This window comes from Columba livia, chromosome Z (assembly GCF_036013475.1).
Source record: "Columba livia isolate bColLiv1 breed racing homer chromosome Z, bColLiv1.pat.W.v2, whole genome shotgun sequence".
NCBI lineage: Eukaryota > Metazoa > Chordata > Aves > Columbiformes > Columbidae > Columba > Columba livia.
The window spans coordinates 60,144,288-60,161,625 of NC_088642.1; the positions used below are offsets into that span (position 1 = coordinate 60,144,288).

The 17,338-nt window shown below is 47.0% G+C and overlaps 1 protein-coding gene and 1 long non-coding RNA gene across 4 annotated transcripts in view; one reads left to right on the forward strand and one right to left on the reverse strand.

The window, feature by feature from the left end:
• Positions 1-1,358: 1,358 nt before the first annotated feature.
• Positions 1,359-15,668, reverse strand: LOC102093904 (uncharacterized). Of its 2 annotated transcripts, none has more exons than XR_010468982.1 (5): positions 15,489-15,668; positions 10,070-10,198; positions 6,385-6,477; positions 5,772-5,913; positions 1,359-5,115 (listed from the first exon to the last, which is right to left on the reverse strand). It is a non-coding gene; the product is annotated as an uncharacterized LOC102093904 (long non-coding RNA). The 2 variants fall into 2 exon arrangements; XR_010468983.1 differs by lacking the exon at positions 15,489-15,668 and adding an exon at positions 15,022-15,480 and having other exon boundaries at positions 10,070-10,195.
• The window catches only part of UHRF2 (ubiquitin like with PHD and ring finger domains 2), a 92,874-nt gene continuing 90,019 nt past the window's right edge, over positions 14,484-17,338 (forward strand). Inside the window, exon 1 of one of the 2 annotated variants that reach the window (XM_065046076.1) lies at positions 14,484-15,106. In XM_065046076.1, coding sequence (XP_064902148.1) covers positions 14,954-15,106 — 153 coding nt within the window. In that variant the 5' untranslated portion in view covers positions 14,484-14,953. The remainder of the gene's footprint in view (positions 15,107-17,338) is intronic. The other variant, XM_065046077.1, reaches the window with a different exon arrangement.

Consider the following 17,338-nt stretch of genomic DNA (forward strand, 5'->3'; position numbering starts at 1 on the left):
AAAAATTAACCAATGAGATGTTAGTTCTGTAACTTGTAACCAATAGTGAAAAGACACATGAACTGGTAGAATTGTATAAAAATGCACTTGTAGCAATAAATGGCATCCATCGCTTTCATCTTGAAAGAACTTGGTCCATGTCATTTGTCCGTCTCAACCGCGACAGATGTCAGCTATCTGGATTTTTGCAACATCCTTCTCTCTAAATTAGAGAGGTATAGAGTTGACGGGTGGACTGTTTAGTGGATGAGGAACTAGCTGGATGTTTGCATGCAGAGGGTAGTGGCTGGTGGCTCAATGTCTCAATGGACATTCGTGACAAATGGTGTCCTGCAGGGGTCCGTATTGGGACCAGTGCTATTTAATAACTTAATCAATTACATAGATGTTGGGACTGAGTGCACCCTCAGCAACTCTGTGGATGACACCAAGCTGAGTGGTACAGTTGACATGCCTGAGGGGCAGGATGCCATCCAGAGGGACCTGGATGCCATCTATAGAGTCGTGGACAAGCTCGAGAAGTGGGCCAGTGTGAACCTCATGAGGTTCAACACGGCCAAGTGCAAGGTCCTGCACCTGGGTCAGGGCAACCCCTTCTATCAATACAGGCTAGAGGATGAAGGGATTGAGAGCGGCCCTACAGAGAAGGACTTGGAAGTACTGGTGGATGAAAGGCTGGACATGAGCCTTCAATGTGTGCTTGCAGCCCAAGAGGCCAATTGTATCTTGGGCTAAATCAAAAGAACTGTGTCCAGCAGGTTGAGGGAGGTGATTCTGCCCCTCTACTTCCACTTTGGTGAGACACCACCTGGAGTCCTGTGTCCAACTCTGGAGCCCTCAGTACAGGAAAGACATGGACCTGTTGGAGAGGGTCCAGAGAAAGACCACAAAAATGATCAGAGGGCTAGAACACCTCTGTTGTGAGGACAGACTGAGAGTGTTGGGGTTTTCAGCCTGGAGAACAGGAACCTCCAGATGGACTTCATTGCAGCCTTTCACTACTTAAAATGGTCCTATAATAAAGATAGGGAACATACTTTTTAGTAGAGTTTGTATCAATAGAAGAGGGGGTAATGGCTTTAAACTAAAGGAGGGGAGATTCAGACTAGATATAAGGAAGACATTTTTTATTATTAGGCTGGTGAAACACTGGAACAGGTTGCTCAGAAAGGGGGTAGATGCCTCATCCCTGGAAATATTCAAGGCCAGGCTGGACAGGGCTGTGAGCAACCTGATCTACTTGCATATGTCTCTGCTCATTGCAGAGTGGTTGGACTAGATGACCTTCAAAGGTCCCTTCCAACACAAACCATTCTATAATTCTATGATTCAACAAAAACATATAAGAAGATACATAGTATAGTTCAACTGACCTTTTATTACTTACATATTTACAGCACTTAAGTATTTTTTAGTACACATTCTCTTCATTTGGACTGCTGTTTATTTCCTTATACTGAACCAATATACAGTAGTGAGAAACTGATTATGAAAGACATCCTAGTTCCTTTGCTAATTTATATTTTCTGGAGTTTATGATGATGAGAAAAATAATCTAGCCATGGTACTCATAGTTTCAGCATTGGAGTACTTTTCTCTCTGACATTTAATTAATAATCTGACCACATCTACTCTAGATTTGCTAACTTCTATGCTTACATGATGAGTGGTGAGTTCATCCTTAATACTTAAAAACTCCCAGTTGACCAACTAAGCATTAGTAGTGGTACTTGACATTTAAATTTCTCAAGTAGTTACTAAGTAATTTAACATTTATCCACCTTGCTACAAAGGATTGATTTTATCACACACATATATTTCTCTATATTATAACTATAAACTATAGAACTCTAAATACTATATTCAACACCACAGATTTGCTCTCTAGTTAAGCATCTTCTTAGAAATATGGTTAGATCCAGAAACAATACCAAAGAATTTATAGACAAAAACTTGAAAGAAAGTGTAAAGTCTCATTACTCCTTTCAGTAATGTAGGATTTGAAACACAACGAATACAATTCTTTATAAAATCACTTCATTCCCACAAAACAAACAAACAAACAAACAAACAAACAGCTTTTACATGTTGTAGTACATCTTATTGATACCTAAATTGAAAGGAACAGTTCAAACTAAGAAAAAATCTCAGATCATATACAGAGAAGAGTCTGTAATCTCACAGAGTCCTACTTTTCACTGGAAAGATTACTGACATCTGAAATAATTAAGGATGACAACTTTACTAACACAAATTACCTAGCTTTTAAAAGACAAAAGATACAGAGAAGGCAGAGTTACTGAATGCCTTCTTTGTCTCTGTCTGCTCTGCTGGAGGCTGTCCTGAGGAGCCCTGTACCCCTGAGGCCCCAGAGGAAGTCAGAATTCAGGAATCTGCCTCGGTTGATGAGGGCTGGGTCAGGGAGGAATTAGGCAATCTGGACATCCATAAATCCATGGGTCCTGATGGGATGCACCCGCGGGTGCCAAGGGAGCTGGCTGAGGTCACTGCTAGACCACGCTCCATCATCTTTGGCAAGTCTTGGGAAACAGGAGAGGTGCCTGAGGACTGGAGGAAAGCAAATGTCACTCCAGTCTTCAAAAAGGGCAAGAAGGAGGACCAGGCTAGCTATAGACCAGTCAGCCTTACCTCCTGAGAAACTGCTGGAACAACTTATTCTTGGGGCCATTTCAAGTCATATCAAGGATAAGAGGGTGTCGAGGGTTTAGATTGTGGGATGACAATAAAACCCTAGCAGATGTATTGTTAACCCCCTCTTCCCCCCAGCTTCCCACTAAGGACAGGCGATCAGGAGGGAAAGAAGGACAGAGAGGAGAGTTGGAAAAATTAAAAATGTTTTACTAATGCTACTAATAAGAATAGAGAAAATAATACAAAATGTACAAAACCAATCTTGAAAGTCTCAGCAACTGCAGAGCTGCCACCCAAAGTCCTGGATTGGACTCTGCATCCAACCAGAGCTGGATTCAGTCTCTCACTAAGCCTCAGTTTGCAGGGATGACTAGCAAGGTCCTCTCCTAATGTCGGCCATAAGCAGAAGGGATGAAGAAGGGCAAAGAGGACGAGATCCTCGTGATATACTTTTATACGAAGTATTCACGTGAATGGAATGTTATACACAGTTGGTCAGTTTCTTGGTCACCGGTTTCTCTTTGCCCCTCTCGTGAGATGTCCGTGCATGCTTATCAATAACTTCTCATTCCATTGCTATGTTTACCAAAACATGTATCTGGTTCTCCAGGAAAATACAGCTAATATGAAGGCTTTAGCTGACAGGCAAATTCACTAAAAGAGAAACTTGTTTTTTAAAAAAAAAACAGGATAAGAGGGTCATTAGGAGCAGTCAACATGGCTTCACCAAGGGGAAGTTGTGCTTGATCAACCTCATAGCCTTTTATGAAGACATGACAAGGTGGATGGATGATGGCATAGTGGTGGATGTGGTCTACCTTGACTTCAGTAAAGCATTTGACACAGTCTCCCACAGCATCCTCACAGCTAAACGGAGGAAGTGTGGTCTGGATGATCAGGTAGTGAGGTGGACTGTGAACTGGCTGAAGGAAAGAAGCCAGAGAGTTGTGGTCAATGGGGCAGAGTCTAGTTGGAGGCCTGTATCTAGTGGAGTGCCTCAAGGGTCAGTACTGGGACCAGTACTATTCAATATATTCATCAATGAGTTGGATGAAGGAATAGAGTGTACTATCAGCAAGCTTGCTGATGACAACACGCTGGGAGAAGTGGCTGACACACCAGAAGGCTGTGCTGCCATCCAGCGGGACCTGGACAGGCTGGAGAGTTGGGCGGGGAAAAAATGTAATGAAATATAACAAATGCAAGTGTAGAGTCTTACATTTGGGCAGGAACAAACCCAGGTTCCAGTATAGGTTGAGGAACGACCTATTAGAGAGCAGTGTAGGGGAAAGGGACCTGGGGGTCCTGGTGGACAACAGGGTGATCATGAGCCAGCACTGTGCCCTTGTGGCCAGGAAGGCCAATGGCATCCTGGGGTGTATTAGAAGGGGGGTGGTTAGTAGGTCGAGAGAAGTTCTCCTTCCCCTCTACTCTGCCCTGGTGAGACCACATCTGGAATATTGTGGCCAGTTCTGGGCCTCTCAGTTCAAGAAGGACAGGGAACTTGCTGGAGAGAGTCCAGCACAGGGCAACTGTCCTGGTTTTGTTAAAAACAAGCTTCTCTTTCATTGAATTTTGCCTGTCAGCTAAAGCCTTCATATTAACTGCATTTTCCTGGAGAACCAGACACATGTTTTGGTAAACCTAGCAATGGAATGCAAACTTATTGATAAGCACGGATGGACATCTCGCGAGAGGGGCGACGAGAAAACAAGTGACCAAGAAACTGACCAACTGTGTATAGCATTCCATTCACGCGAATACTTCATATAAAAGTACGAGATCACGAGAATCTTATCCCTTTTCCCTTTTTTCCTTTTTCCTTATGGCCAACATTAGGAGAGGACCTTGCTAGCCGTCCCTGCGAACTGAGGCCTAGTGACAGACTGAATCCAGCTCCGGTTGGCTGCAGAGTCTAATCCAGGACTTCAGGTGCCGGCTCTGCAGTTGCTGAGACTTTCAAGATTGGTTTTGTATATTTTGTATTATTTTCTCTATTCTTATTAGTAGCATTAGTAAAACATTGTTAATTTTTCCAACTCTCTTCTCTCTGTCCTTCTTTCCCTCCTGATCACCTGTGGGAAGGGGGGGAGAGGGAGGGGCAAAAAGGGGGAAGTGGGTAAGACAGTAACAAAACATCCACACAGGTTATTACATTGCCTATAAGTCATTAAAAGGTTCTCAAATGTAAAGTTAACTAGAAAAATAAACCTGTAAAAAGAGTTCCTGTCCTTTCCTTTCTGACTTGCTGCTCCTCTTGCACAACTCCTCCTTGAAACTCAGACGCACATTTCCCTCTTCTGCTGGCTTCTTTCTGCTTTCTCTGCTTTATACTACACTTCTATTCTTCCAGTCCCTCCTTACATGTCTTATGCATTTGTCTCGTTGTCAAGCTCATCTCAGGCTTCTTCTGTCTATGTCCATGACTTTATCCACATTAAGGCGATTCAATCAAGAGATCTCCTACCAACAAACATAGTGTAAGTATGACAATCTCCAGAATTTTAAAGAAATATTGAATATTCTTACCTAAAATCAAATCCCCTTGCGGTACACATGAAACTTTTCCATCCTTCAGCATTACCTACCAGGTCCTTGGGCAAAAACAATCCCACAAATGGGTTTGCCTTTGCCTGAGGTAGGAGTAACCCAGACTGCCTTCCCTAACATAATTTTCATGTGTACTACAAGGACTTTATCCCCTTCTACAATACATAGAATTTCTGATTGGACAGGCCCATCTCGATTGATCAACCCTCTAGTGTTGACCAACCAAGCTGCTTTTGCTGAATGGAAATCCCAGTTTTTGATTGTTCCACCACCCATTGACCTTAGTGTAGTTTTTAAGAGACCATTGTACCTCTCCATTTTCCCAGAGGCTGGTGCATGATATGGGATGTGATATATCCACTCAATACCATGTTCATTGGCCCAATTGTCTAGAAGACTGCTTTTGAAATTAGTACCATTGTATGACTCAATTCATTCTGGTGTGCCATGTCTCCAAAGTACTTGCTTTTCTAGACCCAAGACAGTATTCTGGGCTGTAGCATGGGGTACAGCATATGTTTCCAAACATCTGGCGGTTGCTTCCACCATTTTAAGTATATAGCACTTACCTTGACAGGTTTGTGGAAGTGTAATACAATCAATCTGCCAAGCCTCTCCACGCTTACATTTTAACCATTGCCCCTCATATCACACAGGCTTTAACCTTTTTGCTTGTTTGATTTCAGTGCGTGTTTCACATTCAGGTGTAACCTGTGAAATAGTGTCCATAGTCAAGTCCCCCTCAATCACAAGCCCATTTATATGTTGCCTCTCTTCCTTGATGCCCTGAAACATCATGGGCCCACCAGCCTAGGAAAAGTTCACCTTTATGTTGCTAGTCCAAATCTATCTCAGCTACTTTAATCTTAGCAGCCTGATCTGCTTGCTGGTTGTTCTAATGTACTTCAGTGGCTTGACTTACAGTCACATGAGTGTCTACATGACGAACTTTTACAGGCAGGCTCTCTAGCCAAGCAGCAATGTCTTGCCAAAGTGTGGCAGCCCAAATGGGTTTACCTCTGCATTGCCAGTTGCTTTTCTTCCAATGCTGTAGCCACCCCCACAAGGCATTTGTCACCATCCACGAGTCAGTGTAGAGATATAGTACTGGCCACTTTTCTTGTTCAGCAATGTCCAAAGCCAGCTGGATGACTTTCACTTCTGCAAATTGACTAGACTCACCTTGTCCTTCAGTGGCTTCTGCGACTCATCGTGTGGGACTCCATGCAGTGGCTTTCCACCTCCAATGTTTTCCTACAAGACAGCAGGATCCATCTGTGAAGAGTGCATACTGCTTATCAGTCTCTGATAGTTTATTATACGGTCACGCTTCTTCAGCACGTGTTACTTCCTTTTCCTCTGGCAACATTCCAAAGTCTTTATATTCTGGCCAATCTGTAATCACTTCTGAGATCCCTGGGTGATTGGGACTTCCTATTGGAGCTCGTTGTGTAATCAGTGTAATCACAGAATCACAGAATCAGCTGGGTTGGAAAAGACCTCAGAGATCATCGAGTCCAACCCTTGGTCCAACTCTAGTCCGTTTACTAGATCATGGCACTAAGTGCCACGTCCAATCTCAGTTTAAAAACCTCCAGGGAAGGCGAGTCCACCACCTCCCTGGGCAGGCCATTCCAATGCCTGACCACTCTCTCTGTAAAGAATTTCTTTCTAATATCCAGCCTAAATTTCCCCTGGCAGAGTTTAAGCCCATGCCCCCTTGTCCTATTGCTAACTGCCTGGGAGAAGAGACCAATCCCCACCTGGCTATAACTTCCCTTCAGGTAGTTATAGAGAGTGATGAGGTCACCTCTAAGCCTCCTCTTCTCCAGACTAAACAACCCCAGCTCCCTCAGCCTCTCTCCATAGGTCTTATGTTCAAGTCCCTTCACCAGTCGTGTTGCTCTTCTCTGGACCCGCTCCAGCACTTCAACGTCTTTCCTGAACTGAGGGGCCCAGAACTGAACACAATACTCCAGGTGTGGCCTCACCAATGCAGAGTACAGGGGAAGGATCACTTCCCTTGTCCTGCTGACCACGCTGTTTTTGATACAGGACAGGATACCGTTGGCCTTCTTGGCCACCTGGGCACACTGATGGCTCATGTTGAGCTTCCTGTCAATTAGTACCCCCAGGTCCCTTTCTGTCTGACTGCTCTCCAGCCACTCTGCGCCCAGCCTGTAGCGCTGCAGGGGGTTGTTGTGACCAAAGTGCAGCACCCGGCACTTGGCCTTATTGAACTTCATCCCATTGGAATCAGCCCATTTTTCCAGTCTATCCAAATCCCTCTGCAGAGCCCTCCTGCCTTCCAGCAGGTCGACACTCCCTCCCAACTTGGTGTCACCAGCAAATTTGCTGATGATGGTCTCAATCCCCTCATCTAAATCGTCAATAAAGATGTTAAACAGGATTGGACCCAACACTGACCCCTGGGGAACAGCACTAGTGACTGGCCGCCAGCTAGATGCAGCCCCATTCACCAGCACTCTCTGGGCCTGGCCCTCCAGCCAGTTCCCAGCGTAAAGTACACTTGTCCAAGCCATGGGCTACCAGCTTTTACAGGAGTACATTATGGGAGACAGTGTCAAAGGCCTTCCTGAAGTCCAGATAGACCTCATCTATGGTTTTCCCCTCATCCACCAGGTGAGTCACCTGATCATAAAAGGAGATCAGGTTGCTCAGACAGGCCCTGCCCCTCCTAAACCCATGCTAGCTGGGTCTGATCCCTTGTCCATCCTGAAGGTGCTGTGTGATTCCATTCAGGATGATCTGCTCCATAACCCTGCCAGGCACCGAGGTCAGGCTGACAGGCCTGTAGTTGCCAGGGTCAGCTTTGCAGCCCTTTTTGTGGACTGGGGTAACATTGGCCAATTTCCAATCATATGGGACCTCCCCAGTGAGCCAGGACTGTTGGAAGATGATGGAGAGCGGCTTGGCAAGTTCTTCTGGTAGCTCCCTCATCACCCTAGGATGGATCCCATCTGGTCCCATAGACTTGTGAGGATCCAGATGGCTCAGTAAATCACCAACTATTTCCTCCTGAAATACAAGGGGCCTGTTTGGCTTCCTATCTCTGTCAACCACCTCCAGAGATGAGTTGTCCTGAGGGCCACCTGTCTTACTGGTAAAAACTGAGGCAAAGTAGGTATTAAGTACCTCAGCTTTCTCCTCATCTTTGTTAACTGTATTTCCCTCAAAGTCCAACAGAGAATGCAGGTTTTCCTTGGCCCTCCTTTTGTTATTAACATATTTGAAGACGGACTTTTTATTATCCCTGACAAAATTGGCCAAATTAACTTCAAATAGCACTTTTGTTTCCCTGATTTTTTTTTCTGCATGATCTAGCTATTTCCATAAATTCTTCATTAGTAGCCAGCCCTTTTTTCCACAGTCGGTAAAGTCTCTTTTTATTTCTGATTTCATTCAGAATCTCCCTGTTTAGCCAAGCCGGTTGTCTTCCCCGCCGGCTAGCCTTTCGGCACACTGGTATAGCCTGTTCCTGTGCACTCAAAACCACCTGCTTGAAGCATGTCCAACCCTCCTGGGCCCCCTTGTTTTTAAGCATTGTTTCCCAGGGTATGCTCTGAACTAGACTTCTGAATAGGCAAAAATCTGCCCTCCGGAAGTCCAGCGTAGAGGTTTTGTTAATGGTTCTCCCTGCATCTCTGAGTGTTGAAAATTCTATTATTTCATGGTCGCTATGCCCCAGGTGGCCACTTAGTCCACATAGCATCGGTTGCATGATGTGTAGAGAGAACCCTCCCTTTGAACATCCAGCCCAGCACTGGCAATTGAGGTGCCAGGAGGAGCTGTGCTTCAGTACCAACCACTTCTGAAGCAGCTCAGACCCCTCCATATGCTGCCAGTATCTCCTTTCCAGGTTAAGCAGAGTTGGCCTTGGATCCTTCGACTCCAAAAGCCTAAGGGTCAACCTCGAGTTCCTCCTGATGCTTTCTGCCAGAGGCTCCAGGTAGGGCAAATATCTCTGGCTGCAGTGTAGAGCGCATTCTAAACATGTAGTCCTGTCCACACTGACTCAAGGGCTACTGGATGAGTTATCTCACATCTAATTTGTTTGAAGGATTGGCATAGTTCAGGGCCCACTCAAAATTTTTCTTCCTCTGAGTCACTCAACAGAGAGGGCTCACAACTTGTAGCTAGGAATATGCATTCTCCAAAAACCTACAATGCCCAAGAAAGTTTATGTCTCCTTTTTATAGTAGGTGGAGACATAGCCGAAATTTTGTTGATCACTTATATTGGGATATGACGATGCCCATCTCGCCATTTTATTCCTAAAAAGTGGATTGCTCGAGCAGGTCCCTTGACTTTCACAGTATTACAGTATGTTTGGGATTGGAAGGGACCTCAGAAGATGATCTAGTCCAATCCCCCTGCCAGAGCAGGAACGCCTAGGTGAGGTCACACAGGAATATGTCCAGGTGGGTTCTGAATGTCTCCAGGGAAGGAGACTCCACAACCTCCCTGGGCAGCCTGTTCCAGTGCTCTGTCACCCTCACTGAGAAGAAGTTTCTTCTCAAATTTAAGTGGAACCTCTCATGTTCCAGCTTGATCCCATTACCCCTTGTCCTATGATTGGAGCCTGGCTCCATCCTCACAGCACTCACCTTCTATATACTTATAGACATTAATAAGGTCCCCCCTTAGCCTCTTCTTACCCAAACTAAAGAGACCCAGCTCCCTCCGCCTTTCTTCATAACAGAGATGCTCCACTTGCTTCGTTTTATGGCAAAACTGGCATTCAAAAGAATCTGAATTATTCTCTCACCTTTCTCATAAACTTCTTTTGCTGTGTTGCCCCATACAATGAAGTCATCAATATATTGCAAGCGTTCTAAAGCTTTACCTTGTTCCAGCTTGGTTTGGATCAGTCTATGGCAGATGGTAGGGCTGTGTTTCCACCCCTGGGGCAAGCGATTCCACATGTACTGGATGCCCCTCCAGGTGAAAGCAACCTGTGGCCTGCATTCTGCTGCTAAAGGAATAGAGAAAAACGCATTAGCAATGTCAGCTGTGGCATACCACTGAGCTGCCTTTGACTCCAGTTCATATTGCAGTTCTAACATGTCAGGCACAGCAGCATTCAGTGGTGGCGTAACTTCATTCAGGTCATGATAGTCTACTGTTAGTTTCTACTCGTCACTAGACTTACGCACTGGCCAAACTGGGCTGTTAAAAGGTGAGTGAGTCTTACTGATCACACCCTGGCTCTCCAGTTGATGAATCATGTTCTGAATAGGAATCAAACAGTCTTGAATGGTGCGATATTGCCAGCGATGCACCATCATGGTAGCGACTGGCACCTGCGGGCCATCAACCCTCAACAACCTGTTGGAGCGATAAAGGACTCAGCATTCCGATTCAATGTGAATCACGCAAAGCCAATTTATTACAGAAACAAGCCTCTTTATATATGCAGTTATTTCCTGATCATATGTCCACACTCCAAGCATGCATTAACTGATTGGATATCATCTATGTTCATGAGCTGTCCATGGCTGGAGTCTCACTGCTGATAGGTCTGTTGATTTACGTCATGTTGCTGTCTTGTAGCTGCTGAACTGTTTTACTTCCACAGCAGATCCTGTTTTCAGCTTTCCAAGGTGGCCTTGAAATTCCTTTGGGCCTGGCTAGTTCATTAACAAATCTCTATCTAATAGAATCCCTTCCACAGCAACCCTACAACAGAAGGGTCCTCTGAGAGACATCCTGAATCAACCTGTCCTTGGAAACTTATGAAAATGCCTACACATGCAAAGACCTCATTCTAATAGCTCACATACTTCACCCCATAATTTTAAACCTTTTACTATTTTATCTCAATTGGCATCATAGTTTGCTTTTGAACATTTTGAACATCATTAAAAAAAAACAAAACAAACTTTAAAACAAACTCATGTTTACCACTGTGTAATTCTCAATTTATTAATTTTTCTTTTAATTTCTCATTCTTGCTCTATAAATTTCCTCTAAGAAAAATAACATTGTCTTATCTTCTAAAATCTCATTTCAAATTTTCTTTTTCTACACATCTTTATGTTTTTTGGAACTAATTTCTGGTTTAGTCTCCAATTAGATCTTTGCGTCTTACTCACTACTCCCATGTTTCACTTTCATGTTCTTGGCTCCTTTCCTCTCTGTTTCGTTCTAGTAACTCTTCTGCTACCGTCACCCCAGTCCATCATGTATACTACGCTGCTCAGTCAGTTTCTCCTTTAGCTTTACCTAATTTCTTCATCAGCATAATGGTATCTCAAAGAGGATGTTATTGCCTGCTAAATAACTAGTTTTCTTTTCCTCTAACCTCTTCAATAACTGCCCCTTTACACATACTCTTTCAGAATTGCAGTCAAAACTTTTTACATGCTTTTTTTTAAATTTAGATTCCTGTCTCCAGTCCATAATGCTGATTTAGATTCCTGTCTCCAGTCCATGAAACAAGCCACCTATAATCACTCCATAACAAAATATCCTTTCTACTCAATAACTCCTGTGCCAACAACCTGATCTTCTTTGGTCAATTCCAGCTAGGCAATATATTTCCAGATGCAGTGTTGTAACAAACTGATCCTCTTTCATTTTCTTTCTCCACTTCAAAAAATGTCTTCTGCCTACAGAAGTCCATCCTGCACTTTCCATAAAATCTCCCTAGCACAAACTGATGCTATTCTCCCTGATGTGGTAAAACATATCACATTTGAGAATTCTTTCAGATCTTTTTTCTCCATTGTAAAAGACATTTTACTGCTTGCTTTAACAGAAAGGCTGTATTCTGCAAATGGCAGTACAATGAGACTATTCCTTTAACTGTATAGGTAAAGTGTAATTAAAATAAAGCTAAAGACAGCTTGATTTCTCCCTTTTTTAATAATATATCACTATTAAACTGTATTCTTACTGTACTCCTCTGTGCTAAATGATCATTGAACATTACAGTGAAACCAATCAAGAAGCCTGGGGAGGAAATATCATGAAAGGTCATGTGCACTACAGCCTTTGAGTATAAGCCTGTGTTACCACGAACAAACTGAAAAACAAAGTCTGAATTTGTGTAAATGGCAATTCGGAGACATGCTGCAACAGTGGCAGTAAAGAAAGTTGTATGCTATTGCAATAGCAGAGATTCATCAGTGAGAATGAAGAGGAAAGGAACAGATTTGCAGGATAATTAAAAAACTCAATTGTTCAGCTGCCTTTGAACATGCTCAATACCCCAAAATCAAGCCTCAAGTAACTCACACAAAACTGCAGTGGGCATTCTCAGACCTGAAAGTAAAATACAGGAATCTTTGCTACCATACTGTGTCATAAAAGCTATGCTTGTGCAAATGGTCTCTGTAGGTGCCCCTGTGTGTGGATGGAGAAATAGTTACCAGGAAATACCACACCATGGAAAGGGAAAGTATGTGGTGAGAGGTAGCCTCTGAAACCATAAGCCTTGGAGACCAGTAGCCCTGTCAAAGCCCTCCAAATTGGTACCAGCTCAGGGCACCCAGGAGCTTCTCAACATGCCCAAGGCCTCCAGCACACACTGGCACCCATGATGGGACATGTCACCCTCATCACATCCCAGGAGGTAGTGGCTGCTAGAGGTGGACAATGACTACAGGGCAGTTCTTGTCAGCAAAACTGCTGAAATGAGGGACGTGCTGTGTGACTTTGTGCACAGCTGCCTGGAAACCCCTGGAACGAGGGTAGTATGAGCCCCTGCTCCTGAATGAAGCTCTGGGGCTGGCCTCTTGCCTGCTGCTCCAGCTGGGCAATTGCCAGGGTGTGCACTGCTTGAAGCCGTAGCTGCATTTACAATGCAGTTAGCTGCTATTAACAATAACAGTCCAATTCATAAGGTGTTGTAATAATGGTTGGTTGTGTTGTTTCTTCCCCTGACTCAATACCCTAGTAGTGATATTTACAATGCCTGTTAACAAGCCACAAAAGTACACAGGTGTCATCTGGATCTTGTGAATCTGTATTTTAATCCAGATGCAAAAGTCTTAGACAATAAGGCTGCTGAGAATTCCTTACAAAGGCATCCATTATTAGATCTCCTGTTTTATAGGCACATTTTTATAGCATTTTAGCAGTATTCATGTGTCCTGGTTTTGGCTGGGATGCAGTGAATTTTCTTCATAGTAGGTAGTGCGGTACTGTGTTTTGGATTTGTAAGAGTAATAGTGTTGTCAATACACGGACGCTTTAGCTGTTACCAAACAGTGGTTACATACATGTCAAGGGGATGTTTACATTCCTCACACCACCCAGTGAGTGGGCTGGGGGTGTGCCAGAAGCTGGAAAAGGATCCAGCTGGGACAGCTGACCCCAGGGATATCCCACTTCATGTCATGTCATGCTCAGCAATAGAAGGTGGGGGAAGGAGGAACAGTGGGATGTTCAGAGTTATGCTGTTTGTCTTCCTAAGCAATCTTTACAGAGGATGAAGCTTCAGTTTGCTGGAAATGGCTGAACATTGGCCTGCCAACGTGAAGTATTGGATTAGTTCCCTGTTTTGCTTTGCTTGCAAGCACAGCTTTTTCTCTACCTATTAAACTGTCCTTTTCTTGGCCCACATTTTTTCATTTTTACTCTTCCGATTCTCTTCCACATCCCACTCTGAAGAAGTGACCAAGTGGCTCTGTGGGGCTCAGCTGCCTACCAGGGCTAGCCCACACCACCATGGTAAATCCAGATGTATCTCACGGTATCTGCAGAACTACCCCATCCAGAAAAATACAGAAAGTGAAACCAGCATCAGATCTGAAGTATAAACAACACTTCCCTTTCCTTGTCTTCGCCCATGTTTTCATCTAGTTAACAGGCACAGCCAGACTTCATCCGGACTTTTTAGGTGCAGCTGAATCTGGCTGGTTCGAGATTTTGTGTTCCGAAGCGCTGGGGCCTGGGTTTGGCGAGCCGACCCCGTTCTCCTCGCGGCCTATGGACACCGAGGCACTGCACCTCCTCCCGGGCTCCAGGCCGGGTTAGGCCGCAGAGCCAGGCAGGCCCGCCCCGAGGGGGCGCCGGACAGCCCGTCCCGCTCGGCCGCCATGGAAACGTTAACGGTCGCCTCCCCCGCGCGCGCCAACCCCTCCCCCCACCAGGCCTCGCGCTACCCGGCGCCCGCTGGCACGGCGCGAGGGGCGGCCCGCGGGGCGGGGCCGCGCGCTGTGCCCAATGCGGCGCGAGGGCCGCGGCCGGAGCGCGCGGGAGGGGGCGTGGCGCCGCCCGCGCCCCCGCCCCGGCCCCGGCGTTGTTGTCTCTTTACGGCCGAGGCCGGGGACTCTCGCGAGATCCGCGTTGGCGCCGTGACCTCCATGTGAGAGCGGCGGCGCCTGGTAAACACTCCCGGCGCTGGGAGATGGCTCCCGGGGGCGCCCGCTAGACCCCGCCGCGGTGGTTCCCGCCAGGCTCCGCCTCGCCTTGTGCTGCCCCGGGGAGTTCGGGGCGCGGGCGATCGCGAAGCAGCGGAACATCGGCTCGGGTCTCATTCCCGCTCCGCGCCCCTCTGAGCGAGGACGGCGGCCCGGCGGGCGGGGAGGCTGGCGTCTGTTTCGCGGGATTTGAAAATCCTGCCCCACTGAGCCGAACAAAGAACGGGGGAAGCGTCCGGCCCCCTTCCCGTCTCCCTCGCACGCCGGAGACGCGCACCCGGGGCGCGGACCCCCTTTGCACCCCTGCCCTAGCCCTGCCTGCCCTCCCCGCGGCTGGTTGAGCGAGTGGGAGGGCGCGCACCATGTGGATCCAAGTCCGCACCATAGACGGCACCGAGACCCAGACCATCGACGACCTGAGCCGCCTTACCAAGATCGAGTGCCTGCGGGAGAAGATCCAGGAGACCTTCCGCGTGAGCCCCGACCGCCAGCGTCTCTTCTACCGGGGCAAGCAGGTGAGGCGGAGCCGCCCCTACCTGGATGGCAGGGGTGGAGACGGATGGGGGCTTTCCCCTTCCCCCGCCCCGCGCGTCCCCTCCCGGGCCGGGCTCTTTGTGTGGCCCGGCGCGGAGGTCCCCGTCCCCACCCATGTGTCGTCCTCTGGCTCCGGCTTTTGTTTACTCCCGTCCCGTCGGGCCTAGAGGGAGGCGCGGGGCAGGAGGGAGCCCAGGCGGCTGGCCTGACAAGAGACTGCGGGACGCAGCGCGGGTTTTCTCCGCGCTCTCCTGCCCGCCTTTTCCTCGGAGGGCTAGCGGCCGCCGGAGAGGCCCCTTTGTGTGTTTGTTTTCCCACCTGAACGGCGGGAGGCTCCTCCCCCAGCCCCAGCCGTTATCGTACCCAGGTGACAAGGCGGCCAGCGGGCTGCGAGGAGGAGGAAGCCCCTCCGTTCTCCGTCGCCTGCACCGGATCACGCTTCTCCCTTTACGCTCCGCCGGCGCTACCGCTGCCTCGGCGGGGCCGGGGGGGGAAGCGTGTGGCGCGGCCGGACAGCGGGCCGTTTCCACGGCGAACGCCGCCCCCGGGGCCCGCACGTGGCGAGGCGGGGGGCGGAGGCGGCGCCAAGTGCCGTGTCCCGTCAGTACCCGCTGCGGGGTCGGTCCGGCGCGCCCCTCCCCCGGCCGCTCGGTGCGGGAACGGCTTTCGGGGCCCGCCTGCCCGTCCGCGGAGGACAGGGGTCCCGGGGCCGGGACGGGGGGCGGGAGCAGCGGAGCTCGTTTGCGCGAGCGCAGCTAGTGCTCACTGTTCCTCGCGTGTGTCACGGGTGGGGTCTGGGCGACTGCTGGCAGCTTGAAGAGGCTGCTCGTCCAGGGCGGCGTCCAGTACTTGCTGGGGTGACAGGCTGAAACCCGGCTCTGAGATGATGTTTCCCTCCCTCCGGGTGCCAGGTATGTTTTGAGCCGAATACATTGCCTCAGGCTGTATCTTAGTTGCTGACAGGTTACGCCCTTCATTCTGTAAACCATGAGGTTTACTCAATCCTTGATTCATTCCTTGAGGCACGGTTGTTACCTGAGGAGAAAGGAACTGGATGTGTGGTGGATTTCTGGCAGTGTGGCTGTTAAGATGCAGCTTCTTAAAACAGATCAGTGTTGCACTGTTCACCTAGACTGCGTAATGTAAGGCAGTGAGATATATGACTCAAAACATATCAGGTGTGTTTCTTTACAAATAAGGCAGAATAAGTAAGAAATAGAAATTTAGCTATGACTAGGAGGTATGCGTTAGTGGCTAGATGCTAAGCCTAGGTTGTGAACACAATAGCAAATTCATGGATTCTTATGTTCTACGGATTGGTGAGAGTGAGCACTTGTGAGGACCTGTCTATAAAGACCTTGATGGACAATCTCATGTTTGAAGGGACCAAATCAAGAATCATAGGACTTGAAGTTGTGTAGTTTGTTTAGGTTTGTGCTGTGCAAGCACACCTTTCAGTGCAGAACTTGATGTGTGATGCAAGCTTTGCCCGAGAAGTGGGAAAGATGAGCTTGTGAAGAACTGTGGTTTTTTTGTAGTGTCAGTGGCCAGCTTGATCTTTGTATTTAACAGATGTTTTGCTTAAGAAAGTAGAATAATGAACTATAGCTGGAGTTGCCTGCGTGAGCAGTTGTGAGTTTAGTACTTTTAGGACACAGTTGGGATCATCTTCAGTGAAGAGTTAGTGAGTTAATTTTTATAGCTTCACTATTTGTGTCCATTTTCTTGCGATTACCATAATTAATTCTGATGTTTCATTGATGGTTATGGATTGCTTTTTCTGATCCCATGGTGCTAGTAAGTAGAAGGTCAGAATGATTGTTATTGCACAAACAAGAGTGGATGTTGAGAGACATGATCAAAGGAAATTGAAACAACTTTAACTCTCTCAGGGTTGTGATAACATAACAGGATAAAAAGGGCATTTCAGTTGCATGTGCCACAAATAGAAAGCAGTATACTCAGGTGAACAACATAGAAAAACTGAAGATTCCTGCACCTGTGGAAAAAACATTTTCTAGTCCAAACTCTTCCTGTTTTATCTGTTTAGTGCTCAGTATGGTTAAATCTGCACAGTCTGCTAGTAGAACTGTTATCTTGCTGCTGAGTACTGCTTATTGTAGTTTCTTTGGAACTTCTGGAAGTACTTGGACCTTGCAAGTGGTGGATGCCAGAAGGCTGGCTAAATAACCTCTTCTACAAATGGGAAGCGT